Source organism: Parasteatoda tepidariorum, chromosome 5 (genome assembly GCF_982258835.1).
Source record: "Parasteatoda tepidariorum strain Cologne lab strain chromosome 5, Ptep-v5.0, whole genome shotgun sequence".
NCBI lineage: Eukaryota > Metazoa > Arthropoda > Arachnida > Araneae > Theridiidae > Parasteatoda > Parasteatoda tepidariorum.
Window position 1 is genome coordinate 64,106,896 of NC_141759.1, and position 27,681 is coordinate 64,134,576.

A 27,681-nucleotide genomic window follows, 5' to 3' on the forward strand; every position below is an offset into this window, starting at 1 on the left:
ATTGAACATCAAAGGCTTGATAATGTAAATAATCCTAATTTTAAGAAAATTAATGATGTTTTAACTGTTAGTAAAAAGGGTTTAATTAAAATTGTAGTCCCCTTTTCCTTAAGAGAAGAATTAATTTCAAAAGTACATGAAGAATATGGTCACCCAGGTGTAAAGAAAATGTTAAGCATTATTTCCCCATACTATTATTGGTCAGATATTATTAAGGACATTAGTAATTATGTTAAGCACTGTGAAACTTGTCAGTTTAATAAGATCTCACACTTGAAAAAATACGGTTTGTTACAGTCAATGCCACCCTGCAAAGAACCTTTTGAGTTAATATCACTGGATTCTGTAGGTGGTTTTAATTATTATAACTCTTCTAAAAAATATTTGAATATTGTAGTTGAACATTGTACCAGATATATCTGGGCTTTTTGTAGCAAAAATATTACATCAGAAGTGTACTCGAATTTGTTGAAGCCTTTATTTACATCCTATGCCCCAAAGGCTTTATTAACTGATAGGAACCCAGCATTTACTTCTAGTCGATTTAAGAAATTTTGAGAAATCATAATGTAAAACAGTTGCTGACAACTAGTCACCATCCACAATGTAATGGAAAATCAGAAAGGGTAGGACAATCAATAGTTACTAGATTAAAATGTAAAGTAAATAACTTTTCTAAAAAGATTCCTTGGACTAAATTTCTTGATCAAGTTGTGTCTGAATATAATAATACTCCTCATGCTGTTACAACTTTTCCATCTGCTTATTTATTGTTTGGCTCCTTGCCTTTTGATTCCCCTATTGATCAACCTTTATACCCCCCAGTAGAAAAAGCCAGAGAAATAGCTTTCGAAAAAACCAAGGAACGTCATTTGAAAAATAAACTTAGATATGATTTAAAATTTAAAAATGCAGATTTTAAAGATGGAGATTTGGTAATAATGGAAGAATATAAATACCCTAACACTAGAAAATTAACTTCTCCTTATTCAGGCCCTTACACTATATTAAGGAAACTTTCTAATGTAAACTTTGAAATAGATAAATATAATAATCAAACTGAAATCGTTCACTCTTCCAAATTAAGATATTTTTATCCAGTTGAAGAATTTCATTTAACACCAGAAGGTGAAAATTAAGAGTACATTTTATGTAAATTTTAGTCAATTTCTGTTATGATATTTTTGTAATTTTGCTATAAGGAAAATTCGAATTTTGTAATTTATTAAAAATGATACTGAACTGTTATCAATAATATTAATAAGAAGAATTATTGAAGGAAAAATTATGAATTTTGTTATACATTAAGACTAAGTTTGAACTGTCATATATATTGATGATGATGAGAAGAAATATTACCCCTTTTCTGGAAGATCCGACCCTTAATTAGTGCAAACCAGCGTAGTGTTTACCCATACCTGAGATAACAGATTATGTGGACGAAGCTTTATCTTTTCTTTTGCCTTTGTGGAAATATTAAACCACAAATGCATATAATTGATGATTACACACTTAAGGTTGCCAGGATCTTCCATAACTGGAAATTATGTTTGGAATTGTATTTTTCTTTACTTTATATTTTGATGTTTGTATTTTATGAAGGTGTTTATACTTTATACAGTGACATGTAGTCACAAAGAATGAGAAGTGGCAACGATGCCAAAAATTGTTTGTGGAAATGAGTACAAAAAAATGAATATTGGATGTGGAATGAGTACTAAAATTGATTATTTTGTGAAAATAAGAAAAGTTGTTGTAAGGTATGTACTAGAAAGAATAGTGATTACTGAGATTAAGTAGTGTATTTGAGATTTATAGAAATGAAGAGGAAAGTTAGTTTTTTTTTTACTTGAAGTATTTTAAGGAGTTAGTTAAAGAGAATATTTTGAATAAATATTTCAAAGTGTAACAGAAGAGGGAAAATTTATGAGTATTTTAAAGCTCTGTGAGATGAATATTTAAGAGATTTTTGTTAGAGATTTAGGATAATGATGAAGTTTTATAAGCATGCTAATAGGTCCTCAATCAAGTGACTAATGTCACAAGGATTTAAACGTACGTAGCAATTTTTAAGGCCTATTGTTTAGTTGCAACTACATTTTTATATTTATATTTTTAAAGTAGATGTTACTTTAGCATCTTAAGAAGTAGAATATTGAGTGTTTTTATAAATGTTTTATATAATCTATTTTAAAAATTTTTGAGAGTTAGTACGAAACCATTGCAATTGAGGTAGTTTCATATGTTTTGTTAACATTATATTTGAATATTGTTTTTATTTTTAGATTGTTTTTGTAATTCAGATCATGTAATCTGAATCATCCAGATTAATATTCATTTTAAATAGTTAAATAGAAGATGGTAAGTAAGGATTTTGATCTTTCCTCAATGAGATGTGATGTGGAGCCTGATCACCTCCGGGTCAACACCTTGGAGAGGGGGGATATTGTAGTATCTAAAATACTAGCTTAATAAAATTAAAAGGATCTCTTGAGACTAAACTCAAACAGAATTATATCTATCTGCAGATAAACTTATCTGGTCTCAGAGAACATTAAATTTCTCTTTCACATACTTAACTTGGCTCTTCGCGTATACATTTAGTCCCGTTGAATAGCGATGAAATCTTTATTTATAAAATGAATCCACCCCGCACAATAAGAAGCCAAATTCCCATGAAAATCAAGACTATGTTGAGATATTAATTCATTTCCATCTGGTCTTCAGATGTTACAGAACGCCGGTCCTAACAAAGAAGATATAAAAAATGGTCTGGATTATTTGGGTCACATGACATGAAGGAAATTATATGTAACACGTTAAAAAAGTGTACACTTATCTTTTAGAAATGAAACTGTAAGCATCTATACAGGAGCTCTGCTCCGTGTATATATAATTTGTAAATAGATTCCTTATTCTTAATCTCAATAAAAGCATAGAAAATGCATTATGTTGTCATCCTTATATAAAGGATATTAAAAATATTAAAATATGACTGCAAATTCTAGAAAATGCAATATAATGATGAATGAAAAGCCACGGCTAAAGAGTTTATGAGGAAAATAGAGGAGGACCACTACATATATATATATATATATATATATATATATATATATATATATATATATATATATATATATATATATATATATATATATATATATATATATATACATATATATATGTAATAACAGGGCTCCAACCCTGTTATCAGTGTTGTATTTAGCTTGAAATAATTGCAGTCTTAAGCCATCATACGTTCTAAACAGGTTTATTAAATGTAGGCTGGTATTGCTAACAATTCACGTCCCCACTCCTGAAAAGGAGGGGGAGTGGACAAGACTCCGGACAATTCCGGCACAGCTTATCAGGATCACATTATGATGAAAAGGACACGCAAAACTATGCGCTCTTACGTTTTATACCAACATAGATTTGAGGTAAAAAGGCACGTTTCGTACATTCTTTGTATCCTTACGCATTAAGGAAAATCATTTCTGCTTCCTTATATGGAATTGAAAAAGGGAACGATTCTAAAAATAACTCTTCCCTTGAAATATAAATCTATTTATATTTCAATGGTATGTTTTCAGCCTTGAATTCCCAAAATAGAATCTCTCTACGCTTATTCTTTAACAAAGACATTTTATGAAAACGAAAGAGATTTAATTCTTTTATTAATACAAAAGTATTTACTTTTTGTATTACATCCCCCCCAAAAAAAATTTTTGGTGAGCCAAAATAAAAAAAATTTAGAAAACTTTAATTTTAAAATTTTTAGGTTGGTACGACTGTTCCTTTTTCCCTACTAACAAACAACATCTTTTTAATTATGAGAAGAAAAAATATTACTTACAATGACAAAAATATGAAAAACATGATTATGTAATTTATCTATTTAGTAACTAAACAGAAAGAAAATTAAACATTTATAAAACTAATCTACTAAAATTTTCAAAAAAAATTTTTCCCACAAAAATATACAAAATTTTATGGAAACGAACTGGACAACAAGTGTCATTTAATCAGAATTTAAGATTCTGTGTGGTTAAATGATTATTTACTTGAAGAAATAAAACTATTCCACTAAAATTTTAAAAAACAATTTTTCACACAAAAATATACAAAACTTTTATGCAAATGAACTGGACAACAAGTGTCATTTATTTCGAATTTAATTTCAACATTTGTGGTTTGTGATATTTCCTAAGCTTTGATACATGTACTTTTTCAAAATTTTGTTTACTTAAATTTCTTTTTAGTTATTTTGTTTTTGTAATCAGTTTCTTGGTCATTCTTTCTTTTTCCTATTTTTCCTTTTATTTTTTGTTTTTGTTACCCTTTACATATTTTTTCGTCGATATTAACCTGATAATGAACGCATCCATTACCTAGAGCTATCTTCGAATCATTTGAACTTTTTGGACATTCTTTCTTTCTATTTTTTGATGTTTACTTTTACTGAAACATCCTTAACATTCATTTTTTCGATGCTTACTTTTTTGAAACATCATTCTTTTCTTTTTTCGATGTTTACTTTTTTTTGAAACATCTTTTTCACCATTTTTAACCTTAACATTTTGAGAATTCTGCTGTTTAATGTGCAAAGATAAGTTGTCACTTTCAGAATTAGCAGAGATGATCAGTCTCTTTCCAAATAGAATAACAACTGGTCCGACACAATGAATAAACAAACAAAAATCCCTGCAAGGCTACAACCCTACTAAAGCAGTATCAAGTATGAAACTTTAATTATGAAGATAAATCAGTATCAAGTATGAAACTTTGCTGAGTTAAAAATTTGGCCTATCGTAATAAGGGAGTCTCACAAATTTTGTTAAGTGTTAACTGTCCGTTTGATTGGGTTTCACATTTTTTAAAATAGGAATTTTTAGTTTTGACCAAGTCCGAAAAAGTAAGAGAATTACAAATTTCTTTAAGTTTGTTTGAAAACTCTTCATCGTTAGGTTCAAAAGATAGTTTTGAAAAATTTAATTTTTAATGTGGCTAGATCTTGAAAAATCATTAGAAAACAAAAGTTTAAACAATGACTTAATTTTGTTTGCCGTCACTAATTTAATTGACGTTTGAACCATATTTTTTTTTCCCAAAAAAAAAACATTTTAAAATGCACGATAAATACAGTACTATATCATAATTTTATATTAAAAAAAATATCTAAACACAAGAAATACAATCTAACTCTGAATAATACTCTATTCCATTATTCAAAATAAAATATTTAGATTACTACTCATATCTAATATTACTAAAATTTTTAATCACAACATTGAGAAAGAAAATAAAAATGAGAGAGTAAAAAAAAAAAAAAATATCTACAGTAAATCCTTTCCATTAGCCACACTTTTCTCCTTTGACCTTCATCTATTTTTCTTTGACGAGAGACACCAAACATATCATTTTTTTTTCTTCTTCTTTCGCGCACTTAAATCGTAGCAATTCATGAATATTCATGATTAAGATTCGCGCACATTCACTTTTTATTTCACAACTTGAGTAGTAAGAATTGTAGGATCACTCGGTGTCGAATCACTACCATGTTTGATGTTTCTTCCAACTTAGAGGCACTATGGAATTGTAGGGTCATCGGATGGGATACTTTCACTGGTTTCAGGGGACAATCTCCAGCCATCTTCCTTCCTTTCTTTTACATCAGCACTTCAGGCGCGACGAGGTACAAGTAGTACGGGTGGAAATCGCCCTTCCTTCCTTCCTTCAACGTATTTGTCACTGCCGATTTTTTTCTCTTCTTTTAAGCCCAAGGGGGGAGAAGCTTTCCGGATGGGATGAGGTTTCAAAACGGATGGGATGAGGAAAATTTCAACGTAGTCGTCACAGCCGGTCCAAAGATTTCCTCAGCAAGCAACTATCCTGCCGGCTTGTAATAACAGGGCTCCAACCCTGTTATCAGTGTTGTATTTAGCTTGAAATAATTGCAGTCTTAAGCCATCATACGTTCTAAACAGGTTTATTAAATGTAGGCTGGTATTGCTAACAATTCACGTCCCCACTCCTGAAAAGGAGGGGGAGTGGACAAGACTCCGGACAATTCCGGCACAGCTTATCAGGATCACATTATGATGAAAAGGACACGCAAAACTATGCGCTCTTACGTTTTATACCAACATAGATTTGAGGTAAAAAGGCACGTTTCGTACATTCCTTGTATCCTTACGCATTAAGGAAAATCATTTCTGCTTCCTTATATGGAATTGAAAAAGGGAACGATTCTAAAAATAACTCTTCCCTTGAAATATAAATCTATTTATATTTCAATGGTATGTTTTCAGCCTTGAATTCCCAAAATAGAATCTCTCTACGCTTATTCTTTAACAAAGACATTTTATGAAAACGAAAGAGATTTAATTCTTTTATTAATACAAAAGTATTTACTTTTTGTATTACATATATATATATACATATATATATATGGGTAATTCTTTTAAACATGACAATTCGGGCCAAACAATTTCATAAAATTCAAAGTCTTCAAAATAATCTGAAATTTTTTTTGTATACTTCTTTAGTTACACTTATTCATATCTTACAGACAGCTGTGTAGTTTATTGACATTTGCTCGAGAAAAAAAATAAAATAGAAATTCACCAAATCTTGAATGCCAGGAAAATGACATATTAGCTTAGAAGTTTAAAAAACAGTCATTTTAAGTTAATAGTAACTCAACTTAAGCCTTTATGTTAGATGGACCATAAATTGCTTAAATTAATTCTTTTTATCTACTGTAGAAAGAATAAAAAAAAATTTTGTTGCTGATATGTACAGAATAAAATTGTGTATAATAATCAATCATTAAATAAATAAATAACTTTGATTACATCCAACCATATTACAATCATACATATACTTGGTATTAGGTTAATATATGTTTTTCCTCCTTACAGTATTAGCAGTTAAGAAAAAATTCTTGTAACCCTTCAATGTTCTGGAATTTATAAGTCAGGAAAATGACAGCCAGGATAATGACAAATTCACCATTTTATAGCATATAACTTTACTTTAATTTAATATTTTGGCCTAAGACGTTTACATTCTGCAGAAAACAACAGGATTTCTTAAAATAACTCAGATAAATCTATGTAGTTTATGTTATTCATGATTTCAAGAAGCCAGGAAAATGACAACACAAAATCTACTCACCTTGAAAAATTTTTTGAAATAGGTTTTGAACCAGAAAATTGGTTCTTATTCATGCAACAAGACAACTTCTGCTTGTATGAATAACCTTTTCACAACAACTATAAAGATTGTAGAGAGTTTAAATTTCCAGCTTAATAACGATGCACTTGCTTTTTGAAGTAGTCTTATATAATATTTTATGAGCATTTAATTTATGTGTAAAGAGAGTTTTAAACTGATTGAATTAAAAATGCAAGCTATGTTTCATATCTAATTATTCAAACATGAATTCCTTGAACCATATAAGTTTCCTCTGAAAAAAGGAAAAAGAAATTGAAGGCCATGAGCAACCGTAAGAAATAAATCGAAAAATATAAACATGCTTTTTTTATTAAGCATTTTGCTACCTTCCAATGACGAAAACTGCATTGATTAAACTGAAATATGTATTTTCCAAGAATTAACTTACAGCGTACCCTGCAACCCTGTTTTTTGTTTGATTGATTTTCAAGAAATCAGCTATTTGCATGCAATATGAGATGAACTATTTTTATCGCCTTGAAATAAAAAAAACCCAATGTAATGTGCAAATATAAAATATTTGGTAACTGTTACCTTCTACAATGATCGATTTCACTGATTGGAAACTAGGTGTGGTCACAATAAATGATTACAATTGTCACAATAAATGTTCTAAATCATTCAGATAGGATTTCTACAATCTGATAGTTTAAAAAGCGGTTAGATAGTTTAGATAGTTTAAAAAGCGGTAAAGGTTTTTCAAGGCTGCAGAAAAATGAAACTTCAACTTAAGTATTATTAAAACGACATCACATTGAGCATTATAAAATATTTTTTTGACTCAAATTTTTTTTCGCTCCTTTAAACTATTGCATTTTTTCTCAACTTTGTCATCACTTTAACCTTTTAAAACTAGGAATCAATATGCATTCTACCACAAAGGAACAATTTCTGTATTCACTTTAGAAATTCCGAAGGTATTAGAAGATCTGACAGCAGGTTAGCGTCATCAAACAGTACCTATTTCTTTAATAAAAAAAAGATGACTCTTATAATTATTGTTTCATCATCAGTTTTCATCCAACAGAAGCAAAATATGATTCTCAACATTAGTAATTTCAAACTTTAAAAGTTCATAAATAATTTCTAAGTTAGACTACTTTAGTACTGTGAGAGAGACTACTTTACTTCATACATTTGTTTAAACCTTTATTATTAAATAATGGTCAAAATAATAGAGAATGGTGAAGATCTGAAAATTAAAACATTAAAAGTGGGAATTTAAATAGGGTTCGATGCATAATAGAATTTATTTTGCTTTTTTTTAAAATTTTTAACATACAATAATACCTATTATTCAAAGTGTACTGATGCAAGTTTTATTTTATTTATATTGTCTAGAAGTTCAAATGCACTTTAAGTTTTAAATGTACCTAAAACTTTCAAATGCACTTTAAGTTTCACAGGGCACCGTAAACTAGAAACTGTACAAAGTTGACACTTTATGGGATATGTGTATTAAACAGGTAAGGGAAGGGGAATTTCTTCAATTTTTGAAATTAATTACTCATGACTGTTAGGACAAGTTTCGCCTATCTAAAGCCAGCGCTGTATACGCTTTTTTTAAATGACTTAAAACGTCAATATGGAAAAAAGCCACAGTTTCGTGTAAATGAAAAAAGTTTATGGTCTAATTTTTTAATATTTAAAAACTTACTCCTATGCTGCATTACTTGGGCTCCTAAAATTTGTAAAAACTTAGAATAAGGTAGTGATTTTGATAATTTTCATCTATCTCGAAAAATGTGGCCAAATTGGCGACATTTTTAATTAAGTTTAATAACTTTTAAAATATTTAAGTTATTTGTCTATTCTAAAGCCCAGATAATTCTTCAGGCAAAGATTATCTACATATACTTTAAAATCATAGCATTGCTTCAAGTGAAAGGCACTTAAAATATGGCTTTTTTTTATTTTCCTTGGCGACAGAGCTTCGAAAAACAGTATTAAAAAGCTTTCAATAACATAACTGTCATTTTTTGCAGGCTTCACAAAAGCTTCTTCTCAATGGCAGTAAAATAACTAATGGACTGATAATACAGGGCATATACTCAATTCACCTTTCTCCATCACTTAAAAAGCATTAAGATAACTAACTAGTTCCGTTTCATATGGTTAAATTATTCAAATGTAGTGGTAGTAAAAAGCACAATTAATCAAATTTATGAAAACTTAAATGCAAACATTTTGCTTCCACATTAAGTACACAAATGAGTCCGGAGTCCGAACCTGCCAACTCTTCCGGAAAATTTGAAAGAGTAGCAGGTATGCAATAAAAAACGGTAGATATGAAATATTTTAAAGTCTTATTAGTTCTCAACTTTTATGGATTTTTGGAATGTTTTATGTTTACAACTAAAGTGGTAGCAAAATTTATGCTTTCTTTCACAATTTAAAATTTTTTTAAAAAAAAATTAACATTTTTATTTAAATTATTTTGGCACCACTACACTACATATATCTACTTACAAATTGATAACTAAAACTTTTTTAAATACTTTAAGCCACTGTTTATATATACAGTTGTCATTTCAAGACTCATCTCTTTTTAGCGACTGTTTAAATAAACAGTCGCCAAAACTTTAACATGAATATAAATGCATGATATGGACAAGAGAGTGTGTTTAAGCTGTGATCTTATTTGAAAAAGAATTTTTTTTCTCATACAGTTGTAGTTATATTGTATTACCGAATTGGTAAAAATGATCTTCAAAAAGAATGATGGTTGGCAGGTCTGTTGCATCGGTTTTAAACTCACAATAATACAAACAGTGAATAAAAGATTGAAACTCGCGCTTCTTTATTTTTGTCTCAAATTGTGAAATTTTTAATGCTGAAAGTAGCTTGCAGTAAATGTGATTTCACTTAAGAAAAAAGAAAACGTATTTGAAACATAATAAATAGAAACAACCTTATGAAACATATACGAATATCTCCAATTGAAATGCCTTATTGTTCCATGCAATAAATCATGTTTCAAAATAGAAAATAAAGTAAGAATGACGACAGTTCACATAGAATTACGATACGTAAAGGCATTGTCTTTTGGTCATAAATAGTTTGAGTGAACATATTCTGTCTTTAAAACATATCTGTATTTTATATTTAACCATTTACTATCCAAAATACGATGAAGGATGAAACAGAAATATTTAAGTTAAGGAACTCTTTATTTACCAAATAAATTCTGTACTGATGTAAACAAGGTGCTAGAAATAGGTGATATATTTTCTTATGAGCCCGATGGTCATTTAATTGTATAAAATGTACTACATTAAGTTAATGTAACTCATGAATTCTCCATCTAAATATGAATTCATTTAATTTGTTAATTTTAATGCTTTGGATAAGAATTGTTTGCTTTGCTAAACGTCTCATTGTTATAATTTTATTGCCATTTTTTTACTCCTAGAGTTAACACGATGATATTTGGTAACATTTTAAAAATAAGAAGAGTGAAATATAAAGATTTTTTTATATTCAATAAACATAAAGCAAGTTGTTAGAAAAGATAACGAATAACACAAACATTAAAACATTAAGCGTTACATTAAAGCAATGACAATGCAGAAGTATACAAATAAAAGAGCTTATTTTTTTCATTTTTTTAATTTTTTTGCTAATTTTTTTTTGCTGAAAAAAATCCTCAAAATTTATTTTTTTACCTCTCATTATAATGGAAGAACTTTATGTAGAAACCACCTACATAGTCTTAAGTGACGTTGTAGGAACACTTACCAAATTTTTGTTGGCTGTAATTGTAAAACTTTTTGGGTGTTACCTTTTAATAAAATTATTTTTAATTGTGGATATTTCATGTAATTCTACTGATGTTTCTACACAATTTTAATTTACTAGACACCTTTTAAAATGTCTTGTTTTGTGATTTTCTATAATTGGGTACTTGCAACTCAAGAGGTGAAGTGATTATGCCTAACCATGTGAAATCGCTTTTTCACGAAGAACCATAAAAAGTCAAGATGGCAATTAAAGAGTATTTTCTTACATAAATTGATAGAAAATTGCATTACTATTTCCCGTCGCGTTCTTACAATCAAAATAAAATAGCTAAATTCGCCTATAAAGAAGTATGTTTCCTAAAAATTTATATCAACTCTTATAACAGTTTTTTTTAGCTTTAATTTCACCGTACTCTTTTATTGGTTATTACGTTCCCATTTGTCTTTACTTATTTTATTAAGTCGGAGTTCTGTGAAAAGATTGTGGATTATTTAGGATTTCATAGCCGAAATTAACTAAGGACCTCTGGTCTAGATGTAGTCTAGATCTAATAGTATATTAGGTAAATCTAAGTGAATTCATTAGAAACATGGTGTCTTCTCACAGATAAAAATGTTTCCTGATAGACCATTTCGGGTTTTGATATATGAATCAAGCCCCCCTATTGTTTATATAGACGAACAAAACGCTCAAATGCGCAGTACATATAGTGTTATGAAATGAAAAGTCAAGTTCTTAGCTTCTTTTTTGCAAGAATTACCGGAGATGGACTTATCCAACCACCAAAAACCTCTTCTAATTCGATTGCCGTTGCTATCGTAAGGTGATCTTTATAATATCCACTTATGGCCTGAATACCAAATGGTAATCCATGGCTCAATCCTGCTGGTATCTGAGTGGACGCAAACCCTAAAATACTGAATATACACGTGTACGCTACGTTTGGATACTTTGGGATGGTCATCAGGTAATGGGGAGAAGTCTCGGGATGAGTCGGTATCAAGAAAATGGCATCTTCCTTAAAGATTTCAAGAAACTTCTTCTCCATACTTCGGTATTGCTGGAGACAAAAATGATATAATTTGTCTTTACTTCTTCTTTCTATCATTGCCAAAAAAATTGATGGCAATGTGTGGTTTGACATACGAAATAGACTTTTTAGCAGTTCTAACCACAGATTGATTTTACCGTCTTTACCGGCTAGAATGTCTTTGACGGAACCTATTCCTCTTTCTAGCAATTTGCACTCCCACATGGGAAATGCATACTCTAGTTCATCCATTTCTAAGCGTGTTGGCGTCACGCCGTGCGTTGTTTCGAAGTGTTTCACAGCCTGGAATTTAAAAAAATTTTTGACAGTTAAAGTGAGCAAAAAATATTAAATTATGTTTAAAATGAGAGAAAAAACAAAATAAGTTCTTAGTACTGTAAATATAAACAAATCCTGAACAAAAATTTTTGAAACCAGCCTCGCAAATTAGTTCGTTTTATGAAGTTACAATGATTCATTAATCGTTTCTTGAATATCGGAATTTTTTGATAAACTTTTCCTACACAGCACCGATTACTATATTGAAAACGCAACATTTAGCAGAAAGGTTTCAAGTACCTTCAAGAAAAAGTACCTTATAACCAAAAGTAATAAAAGCGGAGATGAAGCGTGAGACAAAATACGCTAAAAGTGCTGACCAATAACCTCTCTAGATTTGATATCTGATTCTTACCAAGCATGGTCTTGAAACTGCTTTAAAATGGTAATTTAAGTTTAAAAAATTACATACTTTGAAGCATTTATAACTGCTAAAGGTATTTTCATTCAGTTTATCGGTGGTGCGAAAAACTTCAAAACTGAATATATAAAAATAATTGGAAGTTAATTTTCTGAAATTTTAATCAGTCTTGAGAAAAGTCCGTTACCATTCGTTAATTTTTCCAGGTTATGGGTACCATGTGTTTGTTGAAGTATCCTAAAGCGTACCTTGGATCTGAAAAGTATAATGAGTAATAATAATTAAAAGATATAGTCTGGCCGCTAAAAGATGAGTACTCAATCTAATTGAAAGCTACCTTATAAGAGCTCGTCTTTCTCCATTTTATTTTATTTGCCGTGTTCGCATCTACCAACCATCGCTGAGTTTCGAACTCAGGTTATCTTTTTGGGCGAGCTCTTTATCCCCTGAGTCACCACGGCTCTAATTCTTCACACTTTTTCATTTTGCATTTTATAACCGTCGTTGAACAGTCGACACAGTTTTGGGTTTACGACTACTAAAGTTCAACTCCGTAGCCTTGTAATTTAAAACCCAATCCAGAAGACAAGGGAGCTCCTGGATCAAGTATTGGAATCAAGTATCTCACGCCTTGTAGTTTCTTGAATCAGTTGAAAAATATTTTCAGGATGTTATTGCATTATCTCCATTGGAATATTAGGCCTAGGAGTGTACAAGGTTCCCCTTTGAAGCGTTGGAAAAAAATCCTCCCCCCCCCAAAAAAAAAGGTAGAATACTTGGCTCCTTAAATCATTCTTGCTTGACGATGAGTCGAAAATACAATATTTGATAGTGACAAGTGATTTATCCTTATCGGAAAAGAAGTGGAAGACATATGTGCATAAACAAAGTGGATAATTTCTATCATTAGCTACCACATTATGTATGTTAAAAAACAGAAATGGAATTATGTGATGTCTCCATACTAAAATATATACCATTCTCGCTGCAAATCTGAACCAAAATACCACTGAATGACCAAAATATTGTAGCTGTGGTCAGTCAAACGTATTTTTCAGTATGGTCCAGGGTGATGTTCTGTGAGAAATGTTTTAAATCATTCCATTTTCGCTATAATTGATGCAGAGTTAGAAAACAGAGATCAAGAATACAGAATTATTAAACATTAGAGAAGCTCATAAACTGTTAAAGATTAATTATGCGTCATTTAAACATATTTATGGACATAAAATTAGCATAAAATAAAACTATTCCTTCAACATAAGTAAGAAATTAAATGGTGTGTATTATGTATATTTTGAACATTTTTATTAAAACAAAAAATATACTATAAAATGTGAGTATTTTTTTAAGAAGTTGAATACAAAATTGAAATAATATGCAAAAAATGTAAACTTTTTTTCAAATAAATAAATAAATAAATAAAATAAAAATGATGAATTTCTTTTCAATTGCCGCTAGAAACAAACTATTAAAAATAATATTATAAATAACATAAATTTCAGAGAAACATCTTACCAACCTGGTGAATTTTATTTTTAGCATCTGGTGTTGAGCAATTAAGTTTCCCAGGAATTTCTTCCATGTAATAAATTTTTACATTCCGAAAATTCACCTTTAAAAATAAAGACTATTACACAAATATGAAACATATTATTATTTTTATAAAAATAATTCACTTGCCAATTACTTCAGACACTTTGCACAATTTATTTTCAATACTCTTTTAGTTTAGTTATACTGCCTGACCTTGACAATTATTCGTCAGAAATTGATAATAATTTTTTATTAAGTAATCGTTACGATCTCTGTATGACAGAGTCTGATTAGATTATTGTCATAAATGTTATGTTAATGGCGATAATCTGAGAACAGTTTTTATGTAACAAAAGAATAAGTTAGGAAATAATATGCATGTTTTGGCTCATTATTTAACTCTAAAGGAAAGTTAAATGTGGATCTGGATATGCAAATAAACTGTGAGTATTTAAGTATTAAAATTAAACACGTTTCTACACTTTAAGGTTTTTCTTTGTTAGCTAGGCCCTTATTTTGTATCAATATAATTTTAAGTTCATTCAACATTTGGAACAATAACATGAACTCTACCGTCTATGCTTATTGCAAAAGGCTTTAGTATCTTAAATTATGCTGATTTTTGGTAATCATAACCCTTAATATAAATTTTTATGAACCACGAGAAAAAGAAGTAAATGATCAGTGAAGAAACATCGCAGTTTAGAAAATGTTAATCTCAAACTTATGTTTAAAGAAATTTTTTATCTGAACCTGACGAACCATTAACGAGAAAGGCGAGATTCAAAACTTCAAAGCCCATTTATTTGCCAGAAGAAACTAAAAAAGGAGAAAAGACTGAAACATTGAAAACAACTTCAAACTTAGATGTTTAATTTCGTCCTTCTCAGTAGTAATTCGACAGAATTCGAAAACGTTTTTTTTTTCACCACTTATATTATTTCGTGACCCCTATTTTGCATACTTTTTGGATGTCAATTTTCGCCATATTACAGAAAACCTTGTCCACTAATAATTTGATATCTAAAATTTTTCTATAATTCTGAAAAATACTTACTCTTTTGTCCAGTGGCACTTTATTGCTGTTGTCAGATAAAATTCGCACCAATAAGGACAAATCTTTGGCGTATCGACACATTGGTCCTGTGCTAATGAAATCATCCAATAAGGCGTCTTCTTCTGCATCTTCCGGGGAGCAGTTTGATATATAATCTATTCAACCAAATCAATTCATTGAAATGTTACGTTGCAATCAAACAACTGAGAAAGCTGACAAAACATCTAAACTTCATGCCAACTTAACTTCGCATTGTTTTATCCTGTTTTGCAATCATCGATAAACTGCGGAAGCAATTTTTTTGAATTTACGACTATTAATGTTCAATTCCATAGCCTCGCAATTTTGAACTCAATCCAGAAGACAAGGGAACTCTTGGATCAAGTATTGGGAGAAATTTATCGTTGTGGAGGACTCTTTGATGGAACTAACCCGCATTTGCGTTACATAGAGTAAAAAGCCACTGAAACCCCCATGGTTAGCCAGATGGCAAGGGGACTCTAATACATGATCTGCCTACCACTGATGATATTTTACGTCAGCATTGTGGTCCGTGTGAATTGTATCGACCAGCCATCGCTGGGATTTGAACCAGGATCACATCATTGAGAGTGTCGAGCGCTTTATCCCCTGAGCCTCGACGGCTCAACTCTTTCGAATTGTTAAATGGAGCATGTATTGTGTTCTTTGAATATAATAATTTAATATTTTGAAACTTGGATAAAGAGTCGGTTTGTTCCTCGGAGCTTTTAACCCACTCCAAAATTCTTCAAATTTTAAGAAGTTTATCGTTTAACGTTAAACGTTTGTTAATCGCTTAACTGGTGATTTTTCGATTGATTCAATTAATAATTTTTACGTGACATCATATATCTTTTTGTTTATAATAATTCTTTTATCAATATTTCAAATATTTCTTTAAAGAAATTAAACTGCAATGAAAACAGTTAAAATCTTAAGGAAAAGTAAAATACAATTGACGATTTTTACAAGCTTGGGGAACACTTCCACTTAAAATGGTTTGACAATAAATGTGAGAAAACATGAAATTAAGATAATTTAGACGTGTTCAAATGTAAGTACATCTAAGTACATGTTCAAATACGCATGAGCAGCTCGTCTACAACAGGATAGCGTCTCTAGAGGCGTGCATTGACAATTTATGGAATTATCAATTTTTATGATGTGCTCTCTTCCTTCCTTCCAAGTTTGTATGTAGAGTTCATAAACACCCAATATATTAAGAGTTATAGTGAACTATGTCCCTGAAACTAACATGAGAGAACTAAATTCATAAATCTAATAGGCTTAAATCGCTAAAGGATTCTTTTCATGTTAATAGCAACATTTATCTCAAAACTATTGTTTATAGACTTGATTCATTTTAGCTCTGATTACGTTAAATAGAAACTGATCATTTCAAGGGGCAATTGTTATAGCAAAATCGATCTGCATTTGCCGACTTTACCAAATTATGATGACGCGAACTGAAGTATAAATATTTGAAAGACTCTTTTAAGGAGATAAACTTTTTATAATAATTGGGTACTTGGAACTCTAGAAAATTGAAGTGATTGATCTGATTTAATATGATTTGAATCACCTGATGCCCGATCAGGTGATTTAAATCAGATTTAATTGGATGACGGTAAGCGACGTCATGTACGTTTGTCGAACCTGATTAGCTTCTGAATTTACAAATGTCACCATTTAATAAATATGACGTACATTGTTGGTATCCAATTATATTAAACTATTTTTTAAGTTGAAACTTAAGTTCATAATAATAAGATACTCACTTCGGGAAGGCTTATGCCCGAAAATTCCACAAAATGATGATGGCATTCGTATGCTACCAGCCAAGTCGCTTCCAATACCAATAACAGCTGCAGCAGATGTTATTATAGCTGCTTCCCCACCTGAAAAATTATGACAAATTTGGTATGTTTAGAAAATAACAAGCCAATCGCTGTTTCATACAATTTACTTAATCTAACCGAAAAGTGTAGTCTTAATTGGCCATTTCCATTGTTGCCATTTTCCACGCTTTCAGTTTAAGGTACTTTGTATTGGTAGCGATGTAACAGTTGAATTTGCAATTTGAAGCAGAAATTGTCTTACCTTCGCGAAAAATTAATATTTCTTAAAATTAGATAAGGATTTGGATTCATTTACTTATAATATTTATGAGTAGTGGTAGTCAAAATAATACGATTTTGTTAAATAAAATATAAATATTAAAGGTATATATTTTATTACCAGTTTAAGTACAAAAAGAAAATCTCAAAATAATCTGAAGAAAATCAATCAGAAGATTCGGCAGCTATGGTTCAGACACTTTCCCCATTGTGTTAATAGTTGCACAATGTCATGCTCGCAAAAACCATTGACTATAGTTTGGATAAGCTGCGCATCTTGATCACTTCGTTTGTTTGAAACCCGTAGTCCTTTTTTGAGCTGATGGAAAATGTAAGACACATCAAAATAGATGTGGGATTAAGTTCATTATTTGAGTTTCTGCCGAAGTTCATTGGTTATATTTGCTGTTTGCAATCTAGCATCATCATGCAAAAGAATGTGTTCAACTAGATGTTAATGATGATATTTCGATTCCGTTGCCTTTATGAGCTTTGTTAAAACTTTCAAATAATACTTAAGTTTTATAGCTACAAGAAACTAAAATAGATAAACCTTTTGAGAATCTTATCATCATTGTGAGTTCTTTTTAGAAACGGAACAATTATATATTACTCAAACTTCCTCATTTTGTTTTCTTATGCTATTATATGGATTCAGTGCAATAAGGTTTACATTAAAATTTATAGAATTATTGCTACACGAACTTCGGTTCTTGTGTTATCATATTAATTTTGTTAAACAACTTTTGCATACAAAATACGGATTACCACACTAAATTTCCTCTAACTGTTTCTTTATTATCATATGGATTTAGTAAAACGAGTTTTGACAAAACAGTTACGGATTACTCCCTGAACTTCCTCTAACTGCTCTTGTGTTATCATATTGATTTAGTAAAACGAGTTTTGCGTGAAAAAAATATGGATTACTACTTGAACTTCCTCCAACTGTTCTTGTGTTATCATATTAATTTTGTAAAACGACTTTGCATAAAAAAATTATGGTTTACTACCCTGAATTTCCTCTAACTGTTCTTTTATTATCATACGGATTCAGTGAAACAAGTTTTACTAAAACAGTTATGGATTAGTCCTTGAGCTTTCTCCAACTGCTCTTGTGTTATCATACGGATTTAGTTAAACGAGTTTTGCATAAAAAAATTATGGATTACTACCTGAACTTCCCCCAACTGTTCTTGTGTTATCATATGGATTTTTACACATTCCAAAGACAAGGTTTGCACTCTCCCACCACAATGACGCTTCTGGAACGTTTGTAACAGTCACAGGTACTGCTCCAGCTTTTCTATATAGTGCTGTAGTATCGGCATCTTGTGCAGCAACTGCATTTTTCGATTTATAATAACCACAAGTCTGGGCCATTCCTAAAGATAAAAAAAAAATTCCACAATAAAACAAAATTTTAAAGATTTATTTTGAAAATCTGGTTTATTTTACTTATTCTTATCATTTTCATTGCTTCTTATCATTTGCTACATACTTTAAAGTATCTTTATTAGTTAATACAGATTTTAGTGAAAATAACATGATATCAAAATATTTTGTTTTACAATGAAGTACCAATAAAAATATGTATTAATTACATAAAAAGTCAATAAAACTGTATTATCCAAAATGTAAAATTTAGGTCTACTTTTTTTAACAGAAAATAATAAAAATCATCAATAATCATAATTAATGTAATAGCGATTAAATTAAAGCTTTAAATTATTTTTGAATCTCTTTATTGCAGTTTGTAAGGGTTTGGTAAGAAGTTCTGGAAGTTTTCAGTATATGTTTATTGAAAATATACCAAATATGATGTTGTGTGCTTCTGTGGTCACTACACACGAATTATTAAAACAGAGAAATTAAGAGTTTTATAGACAAATAGTTATACTCTTAAGTTCTGATAAAAGTTTTACAAAAATACAGTTTATTTTAATAATTTCTGGTTTAGTTCTATACTACGGGAGAAAATATTTCACACGAGCTTCATATGTTGGAAGGTATGCTGCCGCACTAAAGAAAAATCAACGTAAGCACTGAAAATTCGAAATTGTGATTTTTATTTACTATTTGGCATTTTTGTGCAGAAGTTTTATGTAAAAAAAAACTTATGTCCGAAAAAAAATTTTGCTTTATGAGATATTTGAAATTTTATTTTCGATTCCATATCGTTTAATTTATAGAAAATTGTAGTCAATCGAAAGAAAATTTGAGTCAATCCACATTTCTCGAAATCTATCGTGAAGCACTTACATTGTCTTTACATTCGCACTGCAGTATCTAGGAAGAAAATTCTCTGCAAAATAACAATACATATACACCGAAGAGCCATTACATTATGACCACCCTGCTAATAACATGCAGGACCACCTTTAGCCCTCACAACTGCTAGCACCCGCCGTGGCATTGATTCCACAAAGTGCTGATGGGTAGTCTGAGGTATCTGGTACTAAGCGCTCACCAACTGGTCCTGCAATTCCCTCACATTGCGAGGGGGTAGCGTGGCAGCACAAATTTGGTTTTCCAAGTAGGACCACAAATGCTCTATTGGATTAAGGTCAGGTGAATTTGGGGGCCAAGACATGACTTGAACCAATCCATGACGATTCGACCCTTATGACATGGTGCATTATCCTGTTGGTAAACACCATCCCCCGCAGGAAAAACTGTTGCCATGAATGGGTGAACCTGATTTGCAACTATGTTCAAGTAGCTTACAGACGTCAGGGATTGTTCTATGAGGATTATGGGTCCTAATGTTCCCCATGAAAGCATTGTTCCTCAACGAGAAACCATGAAGACCTGGAAGAGCCCATTGTTATAGATGGAGGGTGATCAAAATGTAATGGCTCTTCGGTGTATATATAGTATTTAGAAGATAAAAGATAATACATATGCTTAAGGTACCTTTGACTCCTATAGCTTCTTTGCACGTAAAAGGTACTCCGAGTAGCGGTGTATCTCTCTCAATATCATCCAGACGCTTTTCATTTTTATCCAAAAAGATATCGATATTTCTTGCATCTTTCAGTGCATCTTCATATCTCTCGTCACAAGCTGCATTAATAAAAGGATGTACCTCCCGGGATCTTTCCACGTAAGCTTTCATTACATCCTCACATTTCACCTGCATTGAAACACTTTACTTATTATACTTTTTCAAGTTTGTGTACTGACTTACGGTCACGAGAAAAACTATCTCAGGGATCCTTATCCAAGAAAAAGAATAAAAAAATTGGGAACAAAAGCATTTAATTTCGGAAGGAGTAAAAAAGATCTTATTAATTAATTAATATGCTATATATGCAAAATAATTATTGTCTTATTAATTAATATACCATAAATACAAAATTGTTTCATCCATGAATCCAGCTATTAATTAAAATTTATAGGAATTTGGATTGAATTGGCTTCATATGGTGCGGAGCGACTATTCACGCAGGGTTGGGGGTGAAAAAGGGCGACTGAAAAAAAAATGTGGCGATTAAAAAATTAAAAACATTTACAAAGAATCTTTTTGATTTAACTATGAATCATTTGAAATGAAAGTCATAGTTGTAGTTGCAATTGAACATTTAAAAAGATTCTGAATAAATAAAAATGAATTGAGTTTCTACCGCTTTTTAAATTCTTAGTCGTCCGTGGCACCCCTGTCCAGGCCAGCTGATGCTCTGATAAGTGTGGCCGTAGGCAACTGAGACAAATGGCGTGAAGGTCATTAATAGCAAGAAAGGCAGTTGGCTGCTAATGTAGTTGTCAGTATAAGCAGATTGATATCATGATATAGTAATAGTAACATTGAAAAGTAATGGGACACTTTTATACTAACTTCAACATCAACAATTTTTCTTTCAGTAATAAATGTTTTGGAAGTTTTTACATGGCAAAACTGTAAACACAATTTGAAAGATCATGCTTGAAGCTTTTGAAATTGGTGTCTATTTTAACCTTGCAAAATTTGTTAAAAACTGATTTCCTTTATTAATACCAATACAATTTTAAAAAATCATCCTACAAAGTAATTGTTGGTATAAATTTGAAAAAGGTTATTGTATTCCATTGCACATTTTGTTTAATCCGATCTTTGCATGTGTAAAAATGACATTATTTTTAAAAGCTTCACGCAAGATCTTTCAAATTTCGTCAACAGTTTAGCCATTTAGAATCTACGAAAATATTGGTTGCTGAAAGAAAAATTGTTTGCATAGCGATAGAACGGAAGTGTTTCTATTATTTTGATCAACCCTTTTTTGTATTTTAAATTTAAGAATTATGGTGAATTTTCTCCCTTGGTCATCTCCCTTCTCTGGGAGTATCCATTATATTCGGCTGGCAAATTCCACGAAAGCAAAAAATGTACTGTGTGTTTAGTCACTTAATTTAATGTTAAAATTATATAATAATGAAATTTTTTAGAAAAATGTACCGAAAGGCAACAAAAATCAACATACGACACAAAATGTAGAGTAACTTTCTAAAAACGCAAAAGAATTTCTGGTGTTGTTTTATGTTAAGGGGCTCCAATGTTATTTTTTTATTTTCTTTTGTATCGTTTCTTCTTTTCTTTTTTTAAATTTTTTAGATATTATTGCAATAATAAAATCAATTTGTTTTCTCATTTTAAATTCACTTGAAAAACATGGTTTTAAAAAAAACATTTTTCTGTAAAAAATACTTGTCTATTTTCTATTATTAAATAAGAACACTGGATTTTTTTTAGCTTTAATATTTGGCGAATACGTCTTTGATATTGTACTTTTTTTTCTATTTTCTAAAATTAATGTCAAACCATAACCGTTGAATTTTAACTTATATTTAAAATTTATATTAGTTAGATAATAAAGTAAACAATGTATTTTAATACAAAAGGACAAAATTAAAAAAACAATCATTCTTACCTGCCTCGTTCGAATTTTTTCAGCAAGTTCGGAAGCTGTGTAAAGTAATAAAGGATTGCGTATGGGAGGTAGTGGCTTTGTAGGTCCCATGAAAATTCGGTACAAAATCGAAAGAATTTTGTCAGACAATGGTCGTGTGAATGTTAGAATTATCCTCAAAATGTGTCCAATCGAACGTGCTACCTAAAGAGAAAGAACGGGTAAAATTAGAAAATTTTTTTTTACTTCTTCAGTGTAACAAGCAATCACCCCTTAGGGGAGAGTGTGCTAAGACCGGGTATCTCGATTGTATGGGAATTAGTTTTTTTTTCTATGGGATAACCTTACTAGTGAAGAAGGACCTTCCATATTAGCATGCTCTTGTCAGTTAATTTACGGAGCCTGAATGGATAAGTTTGTTTTAGTTAGTCAACTAACTAATATTCTCTTGTTCTTAAGCTACCTTTATTTTTCATTAGAGCTGTAAAAATTAGCTTTAGTTCAGCTTATAATACGTTTACTAAAGGTTCATACCCTAGCAAATTATAGTAGCACTGTTATGTTTCGTTACGATAACCTCTGCTCTCGTGATAAGACTGGGTACTCCCTTCATGTGTTTTTGTGCCCACGAAGGCTACAGTGCAGCGGATGAAGAAAACAACGACATCGAAAGCTGAGCAAATATTTTACAGGTCCCGGGACAAAATTTAAGGATTCTTCAAAGTACAAAAAACTTTGTTTTCACATTTGTTGAATTTTTAAAAAGACTTTATATAATATCGTAGTTTTATATCAATAAAAAAAATCTAAGTATATTTTTCGAAAAAGAGAAAAACATATTTATAAGCACTATATTTAATTAGAATTTTGTTTTTATTTTGCCCACAGAGAACCAAGAAAATTATGTTTTGTCGATGTTTACAGGAAGTTAGTTGAAAAAAAAAGCATTCGTGACTCAAGGGAAGAAAATGGATAAAATTAGATAGTTGGGTGAGAGACAGAACGAAATGAAACTAGATATATTTTTTTTCTAGTTTCTGAATATTACAATTGAAAATGCATGAAGTTTTTAATGATTATAAAAGAAAATCGCGAAACATCACTCGTGAAAATATCAAATATATTTTTAGAAAATCACAAAAATCAATTTTATCCTCATAAACTTTAGAAGTCCCTGATAGGGGGCCCTAAAATTATACGAGCCCTGATTAAACTGGCTCTGACTGGAAATGACCGTTTAGTTTCTGAAAACTCCTAATGGTATACTATTATTTGTAAAATTTTGTAATATGTATTGTCATAGTTTTTTCCAGAGTTATTTAAAGTATTGCAAACAGATTTTTTGTAACAAAAAAAAAGATTATGACGTAAAGGGAAAATTATGAGCTAGATTGTTTGAAAGGACCACAATTCAGATGATATTAACAACTTCAAAGTTGAAGAGATTCAGAGGTACTTCAATGCCTCTGTGTGTATTAGAACTCTCTCAATTAGCTCAATATTAGCTCTAATGCTATGTTTAGCTCCAATTTACGATTTACGAAACATTTCAATAGTATAAAGTAAGAAAATATTTCTCTGGTCAACATTTAAATACGAAATCAGTCTTAGCAACTCTTTAATACCGAATTCTTTGCAAAAAAACTCTTTTAAAGAAGGAATATAATATTAAGTTCCATTAAAGTATACTTGCTGAATTAAACAAAAAGCACCAAAAAATTTTTGAACTTGTAACAAAAGGCACTGATTGTTAAATTTATTGAAATTAACTTAAAATTTAATGTTAAAATTATGTAATAATAAGATGTTTTGAAAAATGTAATGAAGGGCAACAAAAATCAACATACAACGCAAAATATTTAAATATTCTTGATAATAGTGATGAGGATAATCAAACAATTTTCTCACAATCTTCTCGAAAACCATTTCTAATTGTTATTTAAGAAACAATTTGATGATTTTAACATATATTTAAATAACTAAATAATATAGACAAATAGAGTTCATAAATATTTAACCAAACGATTTCAAATACTAAATGATAATACCAACATGATCCATTTTACACAAATGATGTTTGTAATTCGCGATCGCAACGAACTATAGGGGGCGTTGTTGTATGAGACGCATACCTGTGATTTCTATATGAACCGTCATTCACTTACTCTGGAGACGTCTTTAATGTAGCGTGTAGCATTGTAACGTTCCTTCTTTAATGTGGCTTATTTAAATTTAAAAAAGAAAAATGTTTGATATCCTTTCTTATATAACTGAAAACAAGATGATATCTCTTTTTTTTAAAGAAGGAACATCCAAAACACATCTGAAAAATATTTGTAAATAAACAGAAAAAAATATGTATCTTCTTATTAGAGTTAAAACCTAATGCCTGAGAAATAGTTTTACTAAATTTAATGATATAACCTGAAAGGCCTATTTAAACTTTACATTCCATAGTTTTAAGAATCATATTACTTCAAACATTAAAATAAGCAAAAAGTATACATAAGCTTCATAATTTTATGTAATTTAATTTTATAAATAAAGTTTTTTGACAAGTAATTTTATCAAAAAGTTTTAAGTTTTAATAAAATTCATTATTTAGAAACTGAAAAACGTAAAGTAAAGAATGCTTACGATACAAAACAAAAAAAAATTCTAAAAATTCCTTATATTAAAATAAACAACTTTCATGTTTTTTCTTTTTTAATTCATAATCGGACGTAGAAAACCATTCTATAGAAAACTATCATCAAGAAAAAAACTACTTAAAAGAAAATTTTTTTATTTTATAAAAATTAACACTTACCTGCTTTATAAATCAGAAGAATTCCAAAATGATTTGTTCTTCAAATTTTTTTGTTACCATTTTTTAGTGCTACGAAAATGCGTCTTTGGGATTTGCCAAAAATGGAACAGGATGCAATTTTATTTTTTCTGGAGCGAAATATTTTGCCCATTGTCCACCGAAATCCGATAAACTACTTTGATTTTAAATAAAGTGTTTCGTTTTATGATTTGTCACAAAAATTTTAGATGTAGATTGGCGGCACTTAAAAACAGCCAAATCTGCAGCTGCTGTGGCGTTAATACATAAGTACCGAATTTTTATTTATACTTTTCTGAATCATATTACTTGAAACATTAGAATATGCAAGAAGTATACATAAACACATAATGTTATACAATTTATGTTTTCAAAAAAAGTATTTTGACAACAATTTTTATCAAAAAATTATAAACTATAAAACGGAAAATAAAGAATTCTTAGGATAAAAAAACGATTTTAAGAATTCTTTACATTGAAATAAACACTTTCGTATAGTTTCTTTTCTTATTATTCTTATAGTTCTTAATCAGACGTAAGAAACCATTCTGTAGAGAACTATCATCAAATAAGAAAAAAAAGTTTCACAAGCTAATTTTTTATTATAAAAATCACAACACTTACCTTCTTTATAAATCCGTTAGAGTTCCAAATGAAATGTTCTTCGTTTGAAAGTTTTACTTTCAAATAATATGTGCATAGATTATCCCTTTATTACTTTTAGATAACATACCACACATCAAAATTTTATAATTGTAAGATCTCGATATGAATTTGAATATGTAGCTTAAAAACAGAACAGCTGAATTCTAGTTGAAATTATCTATTCTTTCAAAACTAAGAAATACTTACCAAGAAAACGATAAAACATTTATTAATCATCAGCACAAATGACACTATTTCAAGTAATTTGGTTGATTCTTTATTGTTGTTTTCCCAATTATATAGATACAGAAATATATACTGTTCTATAACAAAGAAGAATTCTATAACTATTGCAGTTCTTGACGTTCTGAATTCACATTTCTTTATTGGAATGACGAAAGCAATGTTGACTTCATTTTAATTTCTAATGAATTGAAGACAGAAAAAATTATTTTACCGTAATAGACACACAAGTGATCATGAAATTGTAAGTTATGTTGTTGGTAATAGAAAGGTAATAAATTATTGAGAAATTGTTCTTCAAATGCTTGGCGTGTTCTGCTTCAATGTTTGGCATGTTCTGGTTAGTTTTTTCAAGCTCTTCAGCTGTTCCTTAGAGAAATTGTGATTTTTATTTGCTGCTAAGAAAATGGCGTCCGTCATGGCCGATGACTTTGATGGAACTAAATGAAAACGTGATAAATTAATGTCTGATATTTACAGGCTCCCGATAGAGGGCGTACTCGAGCGTTGCGATCGATCATCGGTGATTGTTAATTGGGTATACTATAGCCTACGTCACAGGTTGTGTTATTCCTACTAAATTTAACCCATGAACGGCATTTTCTGCGAGCCTAACTTCAAGCCACAAATAAACAAACGAAGTGTTCGATCGTTTAAATAGCTGCTCGCCAGATTTTATTGCATTATAAAGAAAAGTTATTGAAACTAAATACAACTAAATAAACAACAACAACTAAAACAAATAACAACAACTACTAATAACAATAACTAAATAAACAACAACTAAATTCCATTCGTTTAGCACTGCGTCATATGTTGTTCCTACTAAATCGAAGTAGTTGTGTTTTTTTCATATTATACCCAATTTAGCAATTTAATTTTTAATTAATTAATTTTTTAATCAGTTCATTTTTTTTGTTTATCAGATATCCATATCGAGGCCAAGTTGTGAAATCTGTCCAGATTCCTGGGGGAATAAAAATATAAATTTACATAAGAGAATTACTTAGTTAAAAAGAAAAAAAAAGATTAAAATTCTTGATGGAGAAAAATTTTTCTTTTAAATCCTATATGTATATTTTGATTTTAAAATGATTAAGAAGTTTCTCGAATTAAAAATTAGTTTAAAATTTTATGTTAAAATTTTATAATAACATTAATTTTAAAAAATTGTAAAAAAGACAACAAAAAAAATGAACAACAAAATAATTAAGAAAATATTGTTGATAATAGTGATAAAGATAGCCAAACGATCTACTTACAATTCTCTCGAAAGCCATTTCTATTTGTTCTTTAGGAATAAAAAAATTCGTTTGGTGTTATTTTAACTAATATTTGAATAACTGAACAATGCAGAAAAACACAGTTAAGAAATAATTAACCGAATGATTTTAAATACTACTAAATGATACTGAGAACATGATTCATATTACACAAATGCTGTTTGTTATCGTTCTTTGAAAGCTAAAATACTTGACACGAAAATCGTCTGCAATTGTTTATTTTATGAGTACTTTATCAGATGCTCTTCTTCGAGGCTAAGTAGTTAAATTTGTTCCAGGATGGAAAAAAATGTTAACTTACATAAGAGATTTACTTTCTTGAAAAAAGAAAAAAAGCATTAAGATTCTAGACAGGT

At 29.9% G+C, this 27,681-nt stretch overlaps 1 protein-coding gene across 3 annotated transcripts; it reads right to left on the bottom strand.

Moving 5' to 3' along the window:
• Positions 1–8,483: 8,483 nt before the first annotated feature.
• LOC122271591 (fatty-acid amide hydrolase 2) lies at positions 8,484–27,595 on the bottom strand. Of its 3 annotated transcripts, none has more exons than XM_087164097.1 (8): positions 26,007–26,468; positions 22,349–22,531; positions 20,358–20,577; positions 18,617–18,826; positions 17,103–17,222; positions 15,304–15,458; positions 14,233–14,325; positions 8,487–12,313 (listed from the first exon to the last, which is right to left on the bottom strand). In XM_087164097.1, exons 1-8 carry the CDS (start codon positions 26,034–26,036, stop codon positions 11,708–11,710), a joined length of 1,617 nt encoding a protein of 538 aa, XP_087020223.1. In that variant the 5' UTR covers positions 26,037–26,468; the 3' UTR covers positions 8,487–11,707. The 3 variants fall into 3 exon arrangements, with proteins under 3 accessions (XP_087020225.1, XP_087020223.1, XP_087020224.1); XM_087164098.1 differs by lacking the exon at positions 26,007–26,468 and adding an exon at positions 27,305–27,594 and having other exon boundaries at positions 8,489–12,313; XM_087164099.1 differs by lacking the exons at positions 22,349–22,531; positions 26,007–26,468 and adding an exon at positions 27,305–27,595 and having other exon boundaries at positions 8,484–12,313.
• Positions 27,596–27,681: the final 86 nt, after the last annotated feature.

What these genes read in the sequence shown, in the direction of transcription:
- LOC122271591 (XM_087164097.1), bottom strand. Translation starts at nt 26,036, where the DNA reads ATGATTAATAAATGTTTTATCGTTTTCTTG. An exon ending in AATGTTTTATCGTTTTCTTG is followed by an intron (nt 22,532 to 26,006) that starts GTAAGTATTTCT and finishes CTTTCTCTTTAG; the next exon opens with GTAGCACGTTCGATTGGACA. An exon ending in AGAAGCTATAGGAGTCAAAG is followed by an intron (nt 18,827 to 20,357) that starts GTACCTTAAGCA and finishes TTTTATCTTTAG; the next exon opens with GAATGGCCCAGACTTGTGGT.